At 48.0% G+C, this 17,640-nt stretch overlaps 1 protein-coding gene across 4 annotated transcripts; it reads left to right on the top strand.

Annotated features, from left to right (window-relative positions):
* Positions 1 to 3,627: 3,627 nt before the first annotated feature.
* Positions 3,628 to 17,041, top strand: LOC142302684 (aldo-keto reductase family 1 member C1-like). Of its 4 annotated transcripts, none has more exons than XM_075343785.1 (10): positions 3,634 to 3,700; positions 4,981 to 5,000; positions 5,486 to 5,653; positions 5,737 to 5,853; positions 8,258 to 8,335; positions 8,617 to 8,739; positions 8,841 to 8,950; positions 16,413 to 16,578; positions 16,747 to 16,829; positions 16,955 to 17,041. In XM_075343785.1, exons 1-10 carry the CDS (start codon positions 3,634 to 3,636, stop codon positions 16,995 to 16,997), a joined length of 975 nt encoding a protein of 324 aa, XP_075199900.1. In that variant the 3' UTR covers positions 16,998 to 17,041. The 4 variants fall into 4 exon arrangements, with proteins under 4 accessions (XP_075199903.1, XP_075199900.1, XP_075199902.1 ...); XM_075343787.1 differs by lacking the exon at positions 4,981 to 5,000 and adding an exon at positions 5,025 to 5,049 and having other exon boundaries at positions 3,634 to 3,702; positions 5,496 to 5,653; XM_075343786.1 differs by lacking the exon at positions 4,981 to 5,000 and adding an exon at positions 4,102 to 4,104 and having other exon boundaries at positions 3,634 to 3,714.
* The last annotated feature ends 599 nt before the right edge of the window (positions 17,042 to 17,640 follow it).

The raw sequence follows: 17,640 nt of genomic DNA, 5'->3' as shown, positions 1-17,640 counted from the left end.
CGCTGACCGCTCCCAGACATCCGGCCTCGGCTGAGGCACGGCGGGGATGCAGCTGCCAGGAGGCAGAGCAGGCCATGTCACAACGGGGTCCCTCATTACCGAAGGTACCGATCATAGCCGGCACGGGGAGACTCCGGCTGGGCCCATCCCCCCCACACCGCCTGAACCGGAGCAAGCAGAAAGTGCTCCGCACCGGGAGCGGCAGCAAAGGCAGCTGCGCCGCGGGATTGTTGATTAAGAAAGAAAAGTTAGAGCATAGTAGCGGTTCCCGGTTACCTTGCTGTCAGTCCCCATTGGGACTCTGCTGACGTTCCAGACGGCCCTCAAGGCTAAGGAGTCCAGTTGGAGGAGAAGTCGTACCCGCATCATCGGCAGCTGAAAATGGAGTCCTGTGGGACAGTGTCACCCCTGTGTGAGGGTGGCGTTGTGGGCTCGTGCTGTTCGATGGTGGACTGTGGGAAAGCTGCAGGAGGAAGCTGTACCGGAGCCAGGTGTTGTGGATGGCCCTGGGACCCAGCTGACAGTCCCCGTTGGGACCCTATGGCAAGTCTCCATTGGGACCCTACAGTTTTGTTTGTGGTAGCCCGTTGGCTACGAAGCACTGTTGTCCCCATAGAGACTTTCTCCAAACCTTGCGTAAGGAACTGCTTATGGACAAGCCCGAGAACTGGCAGGGCAACCACAAACTTAGTGGCATGTAAATAGAAATGTTGGTTTGAAACCGTTACCGCCTCCGGAGAGGCTGATTTGGGAGGATGGGCCTGGAGGAAAGGGATGGCCCAGGCCCGCCACTACCGTAACCGGTGGCAATCCTCCGGGGGGTTCAGGGGTCCCCATGGACGCGGGCCTCCTGAAAGAGACAGAACCCACTCGGGCAACTTGGTGCTGGACTGGGGTCAAGGGGTGTTGCCCATTTGCTTAGGGGCAGCATCAGGGCCAGGTTGTTTGGGTGGGAGAAGAGCGGAAGCCGTTTGTCTAATAGAAATTGACTACCGTTTTGCAACGTTTAAGTGATGTGCCTCCCAATGTGGGAAGATGAAAAATGCTTGTTTTCCATGTTTTTACCATTTTATCTTTTGCAGTTAAAATAAAACTGGTGATGGATGGGCAGCCCGCGGACGGTCTGCGTTTTGCTAAGGGGGAATGTGGCGCCCTGGACAAGCCAGGTCGTCACAGGTACTACACCAACACACCCTACATCCCGGTTAGGCACACCGAAGCCAAACACAAAATCCTTGTTGCCTTCCTCCAGGGGCTGATGTCCACACCAGGTGGTGGGCCAGGCGGTTGGAGGAGGAGGAGCATGGAAACATGAAAAGAAGCATCAAAAAAGCACAAAAAGCTGCTTTTTTGTGCTTCTTTTCATGCTTTCATGCTTTTTTTCATGCTTCTTTTCATGTATTGATATAGGGGAAAAAAGCAGGAAATAGCAGAAACAATTGACATGTCGCTTCTTTTTTCAGCAACAAAAAAAGCAAGAAAAGCCTTGTGCTTTTTTCATGCTTTTTTCCTTGCTTTTTTAACTGATAAAAAGCAAGGAAAATGCATCCCAGCAAAGTCTATGAGAATCGTGACGTGCTGCCCATAGTGCTTCTTTTTTTCTTGCTTTTTTTGTTGCTTAAAAAAGAAAAGACATGACAATTGCTTCGGCTTTTTTTCTTGCTTTTTCCCCCTATCTCAATACATGAAAAGCAGCATGAAAAGAAGCAAGAAAAAAAGCATGAAAAGAAGCATGAAAAAAAAGCACGTGCCCACCGTGCTTTTTTTTCAGGACAAAAAAAACTGCTTTTTTGTGCTTCTTTTTATGCTTTCATGCTTTTTTTCATGCGTTTTTTTTATGCTTCTTTTCATGCTTTTTTTTTCTTCATGTATTGAGATAGGGGAAAAAAAAGCATTTTTAAAAAAAAGCAGAAACAATTGACGTCGCTTCTTTTCTCAGCAACAAAAAAAGCAAGAAAAAAAAGAAGCACTGTGGGCACAGCACGTCACGATTCTCATAGACTTTGCTGGGATGCATTTTCCTTGCTTTTTATCGGTTAAAAAAAGCATGAGAAAAAGTCCTGTGTGCACTGGGCCGAATTGAAAGCATGAAAAAAAGCATGAAATAAAGCAAGTAAAAAGCATGAAAGCATGAAAAGAAGCAAAAAAAAAGCAGCTTTTTTGTGCTGAAAAAAAAGCACTGTGGGCACATAGCCTTATAGTAAAGTTGGGTGACAACCAATGTGGGTGCTATTCCAGCTCCTAGGTGCCAGTTAGAGCCCTCGTTAGAGAGTCTGATTACTACAACTTTAATATGACCATTGGGATTATCAGGACGTCTATACTGGTGGTCATCCAACTTTCTCAAATTATTATCATTGTTTGCATATCACAGTGTTTGAGGAATAGATGGCCGCTGTTTGCATTCCTGTGCTCGGTTCCTATAGGCTCACATTCTCTCTAGTGGGATCGGCCAAGAGGATATCTCACAGCCAGCCAGCACTACATAATTGAGGGTGGGGCAAGAAGTGGTTAAAAGCAGCTGACAGCATCAGTGTGGAGCAGCAGGGTAGCTGTTACGGTTGCTGCGAGCACTGGAGACTATGTCCAGATTTCTTGCTACTGCACATGTGCGAGCGCTGGAGACTAAGTCAAGATTTCTTGCTACTGCACATGTGCGAGCGCTGGAGACTAAGTCCAATCTTGGAGCCATTGCACATGTGCGGGTGACATCATCGCTGACACGAGGTCACATGTCTCTGACACCTTCTATGCCGATTGGTCGCTGGTCATGTGCTTGTGACGTCTTGCTCGGTGATAGGCCAGCATGACGTCACTCCTGTCGTTCTGGCAGCGGATTGGCTCTGGTGTCCTCCATCTTGGATGAGGCACAGAGTCTATATAAGACCCTGACACACGCCGCATGGCGCTCAGTCCTCTTGGTTCATGCATATGAGTAGACGCTCTGTGCGCGTTCCTCTAGGCATTCCTCTGTCTATGCTAGGTGAGCGCTACCGGCAGGGTAGCGTTCTTATACCTTACAGCTTCGGCTGCTGTCCGTATCCTTACCTCTTAGGGGAGCGGACATAGGCAGGTGCCTGAGGCACATGGTCTGGCTGGGCCTTGTGATTGTACTCGTAGGTGGACGTTGCCGCTAGGGTAACGTTCCTTATACTGCGTCTGGCAGTTGTTCGTATCCTCGCACACTAGGGGAGCGAACAGAGGTAGGAGCTTTGTGCGGCTTACGCTGCTGTTCGTCTCTTTTGCACCACTAGAAGAGCGGACCTAGGCAGGTGCCATATCTAGTGGTTCGTGTCCTCGCACACTAGTGGAGCGAACGCAGGTAGGAGCTTTGTGCGGCTTACGCTGCTGTTCGTCTCTTTTGCACCACTAGAAGAGCGGACCTAGGTAGGTGCCATTTCGCACACATTGCCTTTGTCTCTGTGATTATTAACAGAGATCATTCCACACACCCTCCAAGTAAGGGAGGAATTGCTTTACTTTCTTATTATATCCTTCTGTGAGTTAACAGAGGTATCGCACTCTGCCATAGTCTGCAGCAAAGTCTTTGCACGGTGGACCCTGACTGTCTGATACTCCTTTCGGTTATTATCAGACAGCCCCCCGTAACAGTAGCACAGAACACATTGCATGATGGCACTCAGGCCCTATGTGGTGCTGAATGATGGGCAGAAGATGCCGGTGATTGGATTTGGCACCTGTGCCCCAGACACGGTGAGTGACCGCAGAGAGATCCCTGGTCTTCTGATGCATAGAGTACAACCGGTGAGGTGTTGCCTTTACCCCATGATGGATATATCTGTCACAGAGACTTAGGAGCAGCTCCACAGAGCGATACCGGCTATAGTCCTAACAATGTCCGCCGATCACTGCTGTTAACCACCTAGATGCTGCTGTCAATTCCTGACCGTGGCATTAAAGCACTGCAATCCGGCCTAGTCCTCACCGATGGGTGTGGTATGACTGCCAGGGGCAGCTGACTTCTCCTGGGCCTGACTCGTGGTGTCCTCCTTGTCTTGCCTGTAGCTGGCGAGAGATTTTCACTTTATGCAGCAATACTGCGCTTTATAGCTGTAAACAGCGGAAGCAGTGTGACAGGAGAAGGTTCAAGCCCCTTAAGGGGACTAACAAGTAAAGGGGGACCCCCCCCCTCCAAAAGTTGAAAAATAAAATTTATATAAAAACTCACCCCCTTTTCCCCACTTAACAATAAAGAAGGGTTCAAAACAATACACATGTATTTAATATCAGCCTATTCAAAAAGCTTGAGTTATGAATATATAAAACTGACCCAATCTGTAAAGGGATGGGGGGGGGATAAAATGGTGGAAGTGAATGTATTTAATGGTCGCAACCACATACACACAAAAAATGCATTAAGTGATCAAAGCATGGTATCTACCTTAAATAAAAGCATCTGGTGGCCACAAAAAATCTCGAGCCCTCACAAAGCTCCAACTGAAAAATTAAAAAGGTCATGGTGTGTTGGAAAAGTAATGACTTGAGCTAATTTTACTTCTCAAAATAGAAAAGTTTGTTTTCGGTGGACTTGTTCTGATCCGGACAATTATATAATTGCCAGGTTTTTTTTTTTTATCTATCTATCTTTTGGCACTGAACATTTTCTGCAGCAAAACTGTGGTAAAAAAACGCAGTGTGTGCGCACAGGGCCTAAAAGTTGTACTGGGGAATCTTCAACCACGGCACAACACGTTCACTGTACCATGTGACAAAAAAAGTGGGCTCCTAACTTGAGGTGCTTGAAAGACCCATGGCGGGACCACTTTAATAGGCTTTTGGTTCAAGATTGTGGGCAACTCCTTCCTGGAAAATGTAGGTGGCACAAATAATTAAGTTAAAGAGGCTCTGCAGCTTATCGTGTAGGGAAAGTGTTAACTTTCTGTTATAAGTGTGAACAGTGCACTCACTGCAAGGTATGATCAGGTGGCTTCTGGAAACGAGGTGGTGCGTTAGCTGCAGACAACCCTAAAGGGGCCAGGGCATTGAGGCAGCATCACAACTAGGTGGAGTGTGCCAGGTACACATCCGGTTTGACGGATGCGGCGCATGCCAGTACAGTGTATTCAGTACACTGGCAGCGCAACAAGCGCCGGTCACATGCTGTCACGTGACCGGAGCATGTGACACGGAAGTTGCGGTGCTGAAACTGTACTGTATCATACTGTACTGGCGTGAGCCGCATTCATCAAACCGGCGAAGAGCCGGATATGTGTACCCGGCCTAGATCCATAGTGCCATGTGGATTCGGCCAAGACCCACTTGCTCTCTTATGAGCAGGAGGGGTCAGCCTGATCTCCAGGTTTCACCCAAGGACTGTACTAATCCGGCTATATCAGTTTGGCTACTCGAGACGTACCCACCGGGGATCACAAATTTTTATTTTACAACTTAGTCTGTGTGTGGTGGCTTCCCCTCCAGATATTCCCTTTTAATAACAATCACAATTAAATCTTATACCACACAGTGCACCAAAGAACAAACTCTGGACAGCGTCAAGTGTGCCATTGAGGTTGGATTTCGCCACATCGACGGCGCCTTTATATATGGGAATGAAGTCCAGGTTGGCCAAGCCATAAGAGCAAAGATTGCTGATGGGACGGTGAAGAGAGAAGACATTTTTTACACTGGGAAGGTGAAAAAACATATGTGAGAGATTTTTAATCTGGTTGATCAAAATATTCTACTTAACTTCCCTCCCCTCATCTTGCCCTACAGCTTTGGAATAGTTACCACACTCCTGAGAGAGTTCGACTCGGGCTAGAAAAATCTCTGGCGGCTTTGCAGATGGCTTATATTGATCTCTTTGTTATCCATACACCTGTGGAATTTAAGGTTTGTTTATGTTTAGGTAAGGTGGGATTAGATTGAGGTGTCCCCCATAAAATATAAGGGGATGTAGTTGTCCTGAGTGAAGTGGCTTCTCCTTGAGGATGGCGGTATGATGTAGGTAGACAACAATGACGCTCCTGCGGCTTAAGGCGCCACAGGGTACTGCACCTCAGCCGAATTGTAGTATCAATGTAAGGTAAGGCGGAGGTCATTCACCAGTGTACGCCATACTTCATACAACACAGTTGGGTACCAACCACTGGGACTGGGCTAGGGTGGATGCTTGGGGTGGCCGTCACGAGGAATGGGACCTCACACTCACTGGTCCAGGAGGCAGGGCACCACTTGGGGAAGGGAGGAGCCACACACAGAGGATCCTGGACTGCCTACCAGGCAGGAAGCTAGGAGGAAAGCGAGCGTTGTACACGCCAGCAACAGCACGTATGAAAAGAATACTTACGGAAAGGGGGCTGGGGCTGGAGGCCCGAACCGGGTTCTTGGGAAGAAAGGGGATCCCAGGGTATGCGGCGAGTGCAGCAGGCTCCCGTGGCCCGTTCCATGGCCCAGGAGCTGGGATGGAGGGAATACATTTGGAAAGGACACAAAAAAAAGCATACCGGCCTTTACCTCTGAACTATCCAGGATCGTCTGGAGTCCATCACATTGGAGCTCGGCACCCCAAAGGCGGTGATTCTTCAGTGAGTAAAGAACCTTGACTGCAACTTCTGTGTAGTCTCCCCACTACCGGCGCTCTCATTTGTGCCCCTGCACCACCAATCACCACTACCCCCAACATCTCTGGGGCACAGCTCTGTCTGTGGAAAGGTACAGCAACTCTGCTGCATCATACCATCCGCCCCAGCGAGAACCTTCTTTTCACACTCAAAGATAGTTCTTTGCTCCCGTTCATGGTGGTCACCCTTGCCATATCTCATTATTGGCTGTACCAGTTGAGAACACCCAAATTCACTGAAAATATCCAACACTTTGTGTAAACTCCAACTCTTTTTGGCCTGGGAAAGTGCAAATTTGCAAGGACTTTTTCTGAAAAAAATGGTGGGGGTCATTGCTGGTAAACAAGAGTGCCTTTTTGTCCTTGTAGTGTTTGTGACAGTTTTGGGTTCTGAGCTTCCCTTTATCTTGTGAGGCTCTTTGTATTTGCCTTCTGTTGTAGCAAGGGTTAATGTTAGTTTCCCTGCCAGAAGCTCCTGATTGCTCACTTCACGTACTGCCAGTTTCTGACCACTCCCATCTCCTTCAAATAGTCAGATGATCTAACACTTGATGTCAGAAATAGATTCTCTTCTGTTCTGACCACCTAGGAGACAGCACATGTCTAGGAGCTGCTGGATTCTGCACCTAACTTTGTTGTTGGAGTCGAGTTTTTTTTTTTTCTTTTTTTTTTTGCTTCTTTCCGAGTTTATGCTTTAGTGTTTCACCTGTCTGCCTACCTTCGTATTGTAGCAGTGGTGGGACTAGAATTCTCACTAGCCTTTTCCATAGCCAGGGTGAGTGCAGGGCTGGCAAGGGTCTAGGCATCTGGCTCGGACACAGGTTGAAAGAACCCATATAGGGAGCTTAGGATGAGTGCAGTAGGTGTCCATGCTACCCTCTCCCTAGCACCAGGGCCCACCATTGTAACTGTGTAACCTGTTCATGGTGGCACTGGTTGGGGTGTGGGTTTTTTCTTTTTTTCCTGTTGGAAACCCCGTTAGTCACAGCATGACATAAACTTGGTGCAGTTGGCATATATGCAGTACTCTAAAGAGGCAGAAAGGAACAGTCGGGTAAAAAGACAAGCCTATCTTCATTAAAGACCTGAGACAGTGCTACTTAATAGTGAGTGCTACTCATCCCTACTTGCTAGTTAGCTATGGCGCAGGTTTTTTTTTTCTACTTCTGCACAGATCTTCTTTGCCTGTCTGATCTGTACAAGTAGAAAATAACCTTACTGGTGCCGTAGCTGCACTTATGGCACTGACCACATACTGATCTTTGACCCAACCATCTTCTTAACAAAACTGCACCAAAACTTGACTGACTGTGCAACCTTCACTCTTCATAACATCAGATCATACTTTACTACTACTCAGTGGGCGGCACACTGCACTGGGCTCTTCATGATCTTCCATAGTTTCCATAGTTGTAATCATGGTCTTGACCATGACTGAACCCCAGTGGGCCCCATTGAAAGTTAATCATGGTGATATCTGATGTATTCATTCCTGAAGTCACAGCCTCAATGTCAACAGAGCCTTACACGTCTTAGCCGAATTCATACTCCAGTCACATGCAGGACATTGGGCAGCTAAACTAGTCCCGGGGGAGCTAAAGGTGGACCAAACCAAAGGGACGCAAGCATGTGAAGGCACCATGCATCTAAACTCGACTGTTTTTCTTCCTCCAGCCTGGAGATGATCACTTCCCTGTGGATGAAAATGGAAAACTGATCTATCACAACACAGATATTCGAGATACATGGAAGGTAAATTGTAAGAGAAGGATTTATAAAGATGGCTCTTTAGATTAGACCTTGAAATTAGGCTCTGGTTGACCCAACTGACTGCTACATTCCATAGGTGACCATTCATTTATTACACTGGGATGCAATACCACCCTTCACCCTTAGTGGACACTTTGATGGGGGGGGTTTAGGCAGTCCGAACTTCTTCTCCTAAAACCCACTGATCACCAACTTGCTGGGGTGGTGTCAACGAAACGGTTCCCTTTTCTATATATAGCAATGACTGCATTGGCTATTTCTAGGCTATGGAAGCGTGCAAAGATGCCGGGCTCACCAGATCCATCGGCGTCTCCAATTTTAACAAAAGGCAACTGGAGCTGATTCTCAACATGCCCGGACTGAAGTACAAACCAGTGTGCAACCAGGTACATCTTACATGTTGCTGCATCAGTTTCTAGCTGCAAGTAGAGCTGGCCATATTGTCTGACGAGAAGTATTGAGTTTTTTTTTTCTTTTTCTTACACAGGTGGAATGTCACCTATACCTCCTTCAGAGGAAATTGCTATCGTTCTGCAAATATAAGGATATCGTGATGGTCGGATACAGCGTGCTGGGGTCCAGCCGAGCAGAGGGATGGTAAGAACCAATGCTGTGTATGGGTTCCCTATAACTACTACTACTTGCATACTTCTCAATTATAAAGGGTTAATCTTCTCACTCATTTGCATTAATTTTTCACTCCCACTGCAAATGAAGGGGTTGTCCACTACTTGGCCAACCCCTATTCATTCCCCTTGTTTGCCCCATGAAAATAAATTGGCCTATACTCACCTCCGGGGCAGCTGAGGTTTCAGCGATGTCTGAAGTCATGTTCCCGGGGACCAGGAAACATTTATGACAAGTGAGCCCTGCGACCAATCAGCGCCCAGCATCTGTCTCCCCGCCTACGGACACTTGAGCAGGAGGTGAGTGCTGCGCTTACTTCCTGCTAAAATGTTCAAAGGCGGGGAGAAGGTCGGATACAGTGTGCTGGGGTCCAGCTGAGCAGAGGGATGGTAAGAACCAATGCTGGGTATGGGTTCCCTATAAATAATAGTATTGCTTATGTAGCACCCCTGAAGCCCTCAGGAGCTACCAGGTACTGCATCCTGTCAAAGATGCAGGGCCTACCCCCAGGGACCTGGAAGACCATTGCTGGTAACATCAACACACAACATCCCCAGCTTCTCTCTCCCAATACATGGTGACAGACTAGGTTGGGACTCATTGGATGGCCACCCAGGGGGTGTAGCCAATCCAGTCCACTAGACGACAACCGGGGGGGTGGAGTAGGACAGTCTGTAATGACAGTTGTATAAGATGGACGTGTCTCCTGACAGGGTTGTGTAGCAGTGACTTAGCTGGTGCAGGAGAGTGGTTGCCAGGGAAGGTAAAACCAGGTGCCCAATGGAGCACAGGGCCCCAGGTCAGACGAACCCTTCAAGCTACCTGACAAATAACTGCACAGTGAGGGGACCATCCAGGACCTCATTGACCCAAGAGTTCCGGGGCACCAGCAGTAATGATAGAACCAGGGACACCCCACCCGACGCTTCAGGCCACGGGGTTCCACCAACCAGTGAAAGGTACAGGGGAAAGAATCCACTAGGTTGCAACACCAGCACTGGGACAAAAGGGGCAAGGGGTTTGTGTCATGATGTATGTAGTTTTCTCCATCCCATATTTTTGTATAAGATGCCATGTGATGTATTTTACCTTCTCACTGTATTTGCTGTAATACTATGTCTTGGGATGTAAGTGACTATACCTTTTCCCAGCCTGTATCATCTTGCACTCAGGCTTCAGCAGTAGCTATTGTCCTTGATTTGGTGGGGGTTGCATATATATTGTTCTTCTCAGCATGGGACTTCTCCAACCACAACTTGGTAAACAGAACAGAGCCAGCAGTCAAAAGTCCATTCATGCATCAAATGGCCAGGGGGAGGTGTGCCCAACTAAGGGGCTGATCCCAGGAGAGAAGAACATGTTAGTTGAGTTAATTGGAGCTCGGCTGGAGAAGGACTAGGATCCATAGCTGAGGCTGGATCCTGGGGTCTGTGTGTGTGGACTGTTACAGACTGAAGATCCGCGGCCACGTGGGATTGTGTCGAACTCTTTGGACTACTGTAAAGACGATTGCTTTGTTATCCGGTCCGAGGATTGTCGGGAAGGGCCCCCGAATCTGTTTTACGTGGACTTATCGTGTGCTGATTCAGTGTTCTTGTGAATAAACCTGTTGGATCGTCCCTCGGCCTCGTCCATCCTTTGCTCTGTTGTACACCCCGTCACAAACTGGTGGCAGCGGCGGGATCAGAGCAGAAAGAATGGAGGACAACGGCCCATTAACATCTGGATTCAGAACCTCAGGATACAGGAACTGGACTGTGGTGAGCCTACAAACAATGGCCCGTGAATTAGGAGTCGGTTACAAAGGACTCTCTAAGGAGCAACTAATTGAGGCATTGGAAAACGCTTGCCTGCAAGATGGCACCGAGGAACATTTTCCACAGCAAAGGGAGGAAAGACGGGAGCTGGAGGTAAATACCCAAAAAAGTCAATGGATTGTGTGGTATGAAGAGGAGATGGCACTGCTTGGAGATGAGGTCACCATTGAATATAAGATGGATGCTATTCGCAGAGCTCAAGAGAGGGCATTGCTGGAGAGGAGATTTGCTGTGGAAGCAGCTAGAGGCTCCAGACAAACTTTAACCACAGCACCAACTATGAGGGAATTCTCCAGAGTGTCCCGCAAGGACTTTAAGCCATTTAATGAAGCTGCAGGTGACATTGAGGGCTTCTTTCAGGACTTTGAGCATCAGTGCCGATTAATGGAAGTCCCAGAAAGAGAGCGAGTCAGACACCTGGTGGGCCTCTTGGAGGGTGGAGCTGCCGACGCCTATAGAGCTATGGACCCTCAGTGGAATTGTGAGTATGGGGAGATAAAACAGACCATTCTGGAACATTATGCCGTGACCCCAGATACTTATAGGACTAAGTTCCGTACATTAGCCTGTGATGGAGAAGTGTCTTTCAAGATGTTTGCCCACAGACTGAAACAAGTATGCCATCGCTGGCTGGAGGGAGAGGGGGCCTTAACTTGGGAGACCTTCCTCCAGGTCATCCTGAAAGAGCAGTTCTATGCCAGGTGCCCTGCGGAAATCAGAGAATGGGTGCGTGAGAGAAAGCCGTCAACTGTGGAACAAGCTGCTGCTCTAGCTGATGAGGTGCTCACTATCAAGCCTCAGTGGAGGGTTCTGTTGGAGGATGGAGAGACGCCTAACAGCTCCACAACACCGGATGCCCCCAGTTATTCTGTCCCCATTGTTCCCCATTCCTCTAAGCCACCACATGTTGATACCCGTGTGAATGTGCCTCCAGTTGCTTCTACTGCACTTTCTGGAATACGCCGGGGAGAGGAAGTAACAGAGCGCAGGTGTTATGTTTGTAGGCATCCCGGGCATTTGCAGGCCTCATGCCCAGTCAGCCCATGGAGGAATCATCCTCCAACCCCTACAGCACCTTCAGGTGGGAGCCGGCCTCCAAGTTCCCCTACCCCTTACCCAAGAGGACGCCTTGGATGGAGGGAGACCCAGCTCAGATGCTATCAATGTGGACAGCCAGGGCATCGGCAAGTCTCCTGCCCAGCTGTTCAAATGAGGACTGATCCTGCACCCAATCGGATTGTTAATTATTTACAGCCCAGTGCCATGGAGGAAGATGTGGCACCGCTAAGTGAGGACTGGCCTAGTGACTCAGCCCCCCATGTTGCACCACCAGGAGTTTACGGGGTGCGACCCGCAGTTATGACGACTTCTGCTCATCGAGGTAAGCACTTGCAGGAGGTTGTGCTGGATGGACAGAGACTTGTTGGATTTTGTGACTCGGGTGCTTTCCTCACACTGGCTGATCCCCGAGTGGTTCGGCCTGAGGCAATCCATAGAGGACCTGGGATTGTCATTGAACTGGCTGGTGGACAATGGAGGACTATTCCCACAGCCACTGTGGATCTGAACTTTGGTTTTGGGGTCAGGCGATGTGTGGTTGGGGTGATGGGTGGTCTGCCTGCAGCTGTTCTCCTGGGCAATGATGTGGGAGAGCTACGATGCCAATTCGTGGCTGCATGAAGCCACATGTAAGTAACGCTCTGCCTGTGTGTACTTAACCAGTGACCTGTAGAGGTCCCTAGTACGTACACAAGTTGGGAGGGGGAGGGATTGTCATGATGTATGTAGTTTTCTCCATCCCATATTTTTGTATAAGATGCCATGTGATGTATTTTACCTTCTCACTGTATTTGCTGTAATACTATGTCTTGGGATGTAAGTGACTATACCTTTTCCCAGCCTGTATCATCTTGCACTCAGGCTTCAGCAGTAGCTATTGTCCTTGATTTGGTGGGGGTTGCATATATATTGTTCTTCTCAGCATGGGACTTCTCCAACCACAACTTGGTAAACAGAACAGAGCCAGCAGTCAAAAGTCCATTCATGCATCAAATGGCCAGGGGGAGGTGTGCCCAACTAAGGGGCTGATCCCAGGAGAGAAGAACATGTTAGTTGAGTTAATTGGAGCTCGGCTGGAGAAGGACTAGGATCCATAGCTGAGGCTGGATCCTGGGGTCTGTGTGTGTGGACTGTTACAGACTGAAGATCCGCGGCCACGTGGGATTGTGTCGAACTCTTTGGACTACTGTAAAGACGATTGCTTTGTTATCCGGTCCGAGGATTGTCGGGAAGGGCCCCCGAATCTGTTTTACGTGGACTTATCGTGTGCTGATTCAGTGTTCTTGTGAATAAACCTGTTGGATCGTCCCTCGGCCTCGTCCATCCTTTGCTCTGTTGTACACCCCGTCACAGTTTGAAGCAGCTATCCTCGGGGAACCATCACCGCTGTGAGTGAAGCACAAGTTGAACTGCATTCCCAAACCCTGCAGTGGCTCAATCTACCTACCCACCCACAAGTGATGTCACAATACGAACTTTCTCATCTCCTTTGTATATTTCCCCTTTTACAAGCTAATCCCCACCCCCAGGGTCACTGAACCGGGCATCGGCCGTTACACACCCGTGACACAGCATTCCCGTACATATACGGCCCAGGACTGAGTACCCCATAGCACTGGGGTGCGACACTTGCATACTTAATTATAAAGGGTTAATCTTCTCACTCATTTGCATGAATTTTTTTACTCCTGTTGCAAATGAAAGGGGTTGTCTACTACCCTTATTCATTTCCCTTGTTCATTCTCATTGTTTGCCCCATAACAATTGGCCTATACTCGCCTCCGGGGAGGCTGAGGTTTCAGCGATGTCTGAAGTCATATTCCCGGGGAACAGGAAACATTATAATAAGCGACCAATCAGCGCCCAGTGTCTGTCTCCCCACCTATGGACACTTGAGCAGGATGTGAGTGCTGCGCTTACTTCCTGCTAAAATGTCCAAAGGCGGGGAGAAGGCAGCTGGCACAGATTATGACACATGAGCCCCGCGACCAATGTCACATGCTGCAGGAATGTGGCTTCAGACATCGCTGGAACGGCAACTGGACCGGAGGTGAGGATATCTTATGGCTTCATTTATTCCATGGCGCTAGAAGTGTGACAAGGGGTATACATAAGGACAAGTACAATAATCATGACCAATACAAGGCACAGACTGGTACAGGAGAGAGGACCCTGCCTATGAGGACTCTAGCTACAGGGGATGGGTGAGGATACAGATAGACGTGTGGTGCTATGGAGGATTGATGGCTATGGCAGGTTGCAGGGTTGTTGGGAGAGGTGAGTGTACAGCTTCCTTTTGAAGCTTTTCAAGGTAGGTGAGAGTCTGTTGTGGCAGAGTTCCAGAGTATGGGGGAGATGCCGGTGAAATATTGTTTGCGATTGTTGGAAGAGGAGATGAGAGGGGAGTAGAGAAGATGTTGTGAGGATCTGAGGTTGCGTGCCGGTAAGTACCAGGAGACTAGGTCACAGCTGTATGGAGGAGACAGGTTGTGGATGGCTTTGTAGGTCATGGTTTAGAACTGGAGTCATTGGGCAATGGGAAGCCAGTAACTGGATTGGCAGGGGGACAGGTGGATTAGTTGGATAGCATTGTTTTAGAATAGATTGAAGGGGTGTAAGACTGTTTGAAGGAAAGTCAGAGCAGGGGGTTGCAGTAATCCAGGCATCAGATAAGGGAATTTGTGGCACTCCTGAGGCTTCAGGCGCCACAAGATATTGCACCTCACTTTAGGTGCATTATTCATTCTGGGTACAGAGGTCAGTCTCGGTTCCACACCATTCACAAGAACACAGTTGCCTCTTTCTACCGGGGACCAGGCTAGGGTAGGGTCTTTAGGGTGGCCACCTAATAAGGGCCTCCCACCCACTAGTCTATGGATCCGGGAGGGGTGAGATTCAGAGGGGTAAGGGTCACACACAGATATGCAGAGAAAATAGTGACACTGGTGGAACTGGTTAGATGCAGGAGTTCCTCGGTCGCTGAGGGGAGAACCTAATAGCTCCCCCAGGACCAGCGCAGAAAGGGTACGGAGCCCTAGGTTGGTGGGAACTTCAAGTCCTGCCAACAGAATCTGCCGGGTGAGGTAATTTCATGTCCTCATCTGCCCACCTCAAGCTCCCAGGGCACAGCAGCAGATAGAGCCAGGAGTTGTGACCATAATCCAGTCCAACAAGGGACTTGTGCTGCCTGCTATACAGGACGGGAACTAAATTACTGACACGGGACCCTGTGTAGCTATAGGTCACAGGGACCCGTCAAACACAGCGCAAGAAGGAAGGGTTCAGTGCACAACACGGGCACTGGCCTCCGAACTATCCGGGATTGTCTGGAGCCAATCGGGGTGGAAACCGGCACTCCAAGGATGACTACCTTACAGTGAGTAAAGAACTTGAACCACAGCCTTTGTGTCGTCCCTGTCAATGCCCGCGCTCCAGCACTAACAGCTACTATCACCACCATCATCCTTCTTGGGGCCAAGCTCTACCTGTGGAGAGCTGCAACACCTGAGCTGCATCCCCATCTGCCCCAGAAGTGGGCCTCCGCAGCAGCAGCTCCCCTCATAGCCACATACCACAGGTGGCGTCACGAGACAACTACTCCCAACCATCCCCTTTTATTTATTGACACCGACGGGGTCACTGAACTGGGCCAGGCCGCTGTGACACCCCAACATCACCGGCTTGGTGACGAGTAATCCCAGAGACCCCATGGGCGTGTCGCATGCACTAGTATATTTTGCAGCTTTATGGCAAAGGAATGGCTTGGATGTCTGATTTGATGATACAGTAAGTGAGTAGGAGGAATGATGGGTGTAATAAATATATATAATATATAATTTATTTTTGGGTCCATGTTCAGTTTTAGAAATTGAGCACAAAGAAAGGATAAATTAGCAGACAGACATTGTGGGATTCTGGTCAGAAAGGAGATGTCAGGTCCAGAGAGGTAGATCTGCGTTTCATCAGTGTAGAGAATACTGAAAGCTGTGGGCCTCTATGACCTGTCCCAGGCTGAAGGTGTAGATGGAGAACAGCAGTGGTTCAAGAACAGAACCTTGGGGGACACCAACGGATAGAGGGCGAGATGAGGAAGTGGTGTGAGTAGGAGACGCTGAAAGTTCGGTCGGAGAGGTATGACGGTATCCAAGATAGGGCCAAGTTTATGAATCCCTGAGAAGAGAATCTGAAGTAGAATGGAGTGGTCCACTGTCAAAGGCAGAAGACAAGTCCAGGAGGAGGACAGAATAGTGTCGCTTGGCTTTGGCGGTTAGTAGGTCACTGGTGACTTAGTTAGGTCTGTTTCAGTGGAGTGATGCAGTTGGAAGCCAGATTGTACCTGGTCAAAGATGGAGCAGGAAGAGGTTGGAGTAAAGTAGTATAGGCTTGTATATGGGGGCAAACAAGGGAATGAGAAGGGGGTTATCTATGTAGTGGACAACCCCTTTAAGCATTTTGGCCACAAGTGAAGCTCTGCCTCTGCTACATTTGGTTGCTTTGTAATCCCTGCCCTAACTGTAAGTAATCAAACAGCCTGGGATTTTTGTTTTTCCAAACAGGGTTAATCCGGATACCCCCCGATTGCTTGAAGACCCTGCTTTAAATACATTAGCTAAGAAGCTTAACCGCCCTCCAGCACAGCTGGCCATAAGATTTCTTCTACAGAGGGGACTTGTCACTCTTGCAAAAAGCTTTAGTCCTGAAAGGATCAAGCAGAATTTTCAGGTAACAGAGCACCCCCCCCCCCCCTTCCCCACCCCAACCAACAATTTGTAAATTTGACCCTGGCCTTCAGGACTCATACTTATTTCTATCTTACCATATCTTCTTTTTAATTTGAAAAAAAAAAAAAGTTTAGGGAACCTTTTAATTGAATTTTATTTTGTCCTACAGATTTTTGACTTTGAATTAAATGAGGAGGACATGGTAATTCTATACGACCTCAATAAAGACATGCGTTACTTTAATCTCGATTAGTAAGTATCTCTTACAGGATTTCATTTTAAATAAGTTAAGGGTAAAACTAAATTGTTTATATACATATACATATATTTTTTTGTTTTTTTTTCTAATTCTGTTTTTTTGTTACATGTGTTTTTAGTTGGAAAGACAGCCCCAACTTTCCTTTTAATGATGACTATTAAGAACAATGGACGATAACCTTGACTTAATCCTAAAACTCGTAATGTCTCCGTTCGCTAGTCCGGCAGAAATCTCTTTATAGGATAATACGATCTACAGTATGCTATGGATTCTGACTGATGTATCACCGGGACTTATTACTTGGATAACTTGGTGAAACCTTTACGTTCCATACAAAATATTTCATATATTGCAATAAAAGATGAAAAAAAATGACCAAGTGTTGAGTTTATGTAAGCTGAGGTTGAAATTCTAGTTTTCCTTCATCTTTTCAATTCAGCATCAATTTCACTTCTCCACATAGTTGCTAAAAAGGTGAGACTATTGTGTGGCATCTGTGATCGTACCCATAGCGGTCCTTAAATTATATATAATTTTTTTTTTTTTTGCGAATTTCCCCCCCGCCCTTCTTTTTTTTTTTTTTTTTTTTTTTTTTTTTTTTGAATGTGCATGTCCCTTCTGGTGGGCACCAACTGTTTAGCTGCAGTCCCAGGCTCTATTGTGCTGCTGCACCTTCAGGCTTTCTTTGGGCCAGGGGACTTGATGTCACCTGCCCTCAAGGCTTTATTAGTGGTTGTAAGCTTCCAACCAGTCTAGGGCCCCAGTGTCCTGCCCCTGTGCTAGGCCCTGAGAATGCACAATCTC

This window comes from Anomaloglossus baeobatrachus, chromosome 4 (genome assembly GCF_048569485.1).
Source record: "Anomaloglossus baeobatrachus isolate aAnoBae1 chromosome 4, aAnoBae1.hap1, whole genome shotgun sequence".
In the NCBI taxonomy this organism is placed as follows: Eukaryota; Metazoa; Chordata; class Amphibia; order Anura; family Aromobatidae; genus Anomaloglossus; species Anomaloglossus baeobatrachus.
The sequence above is the reverse complement of the archived record's forward strand: the minus strand, read 5'-3'. Positions and strand labels throughout refer to the sequence as shown.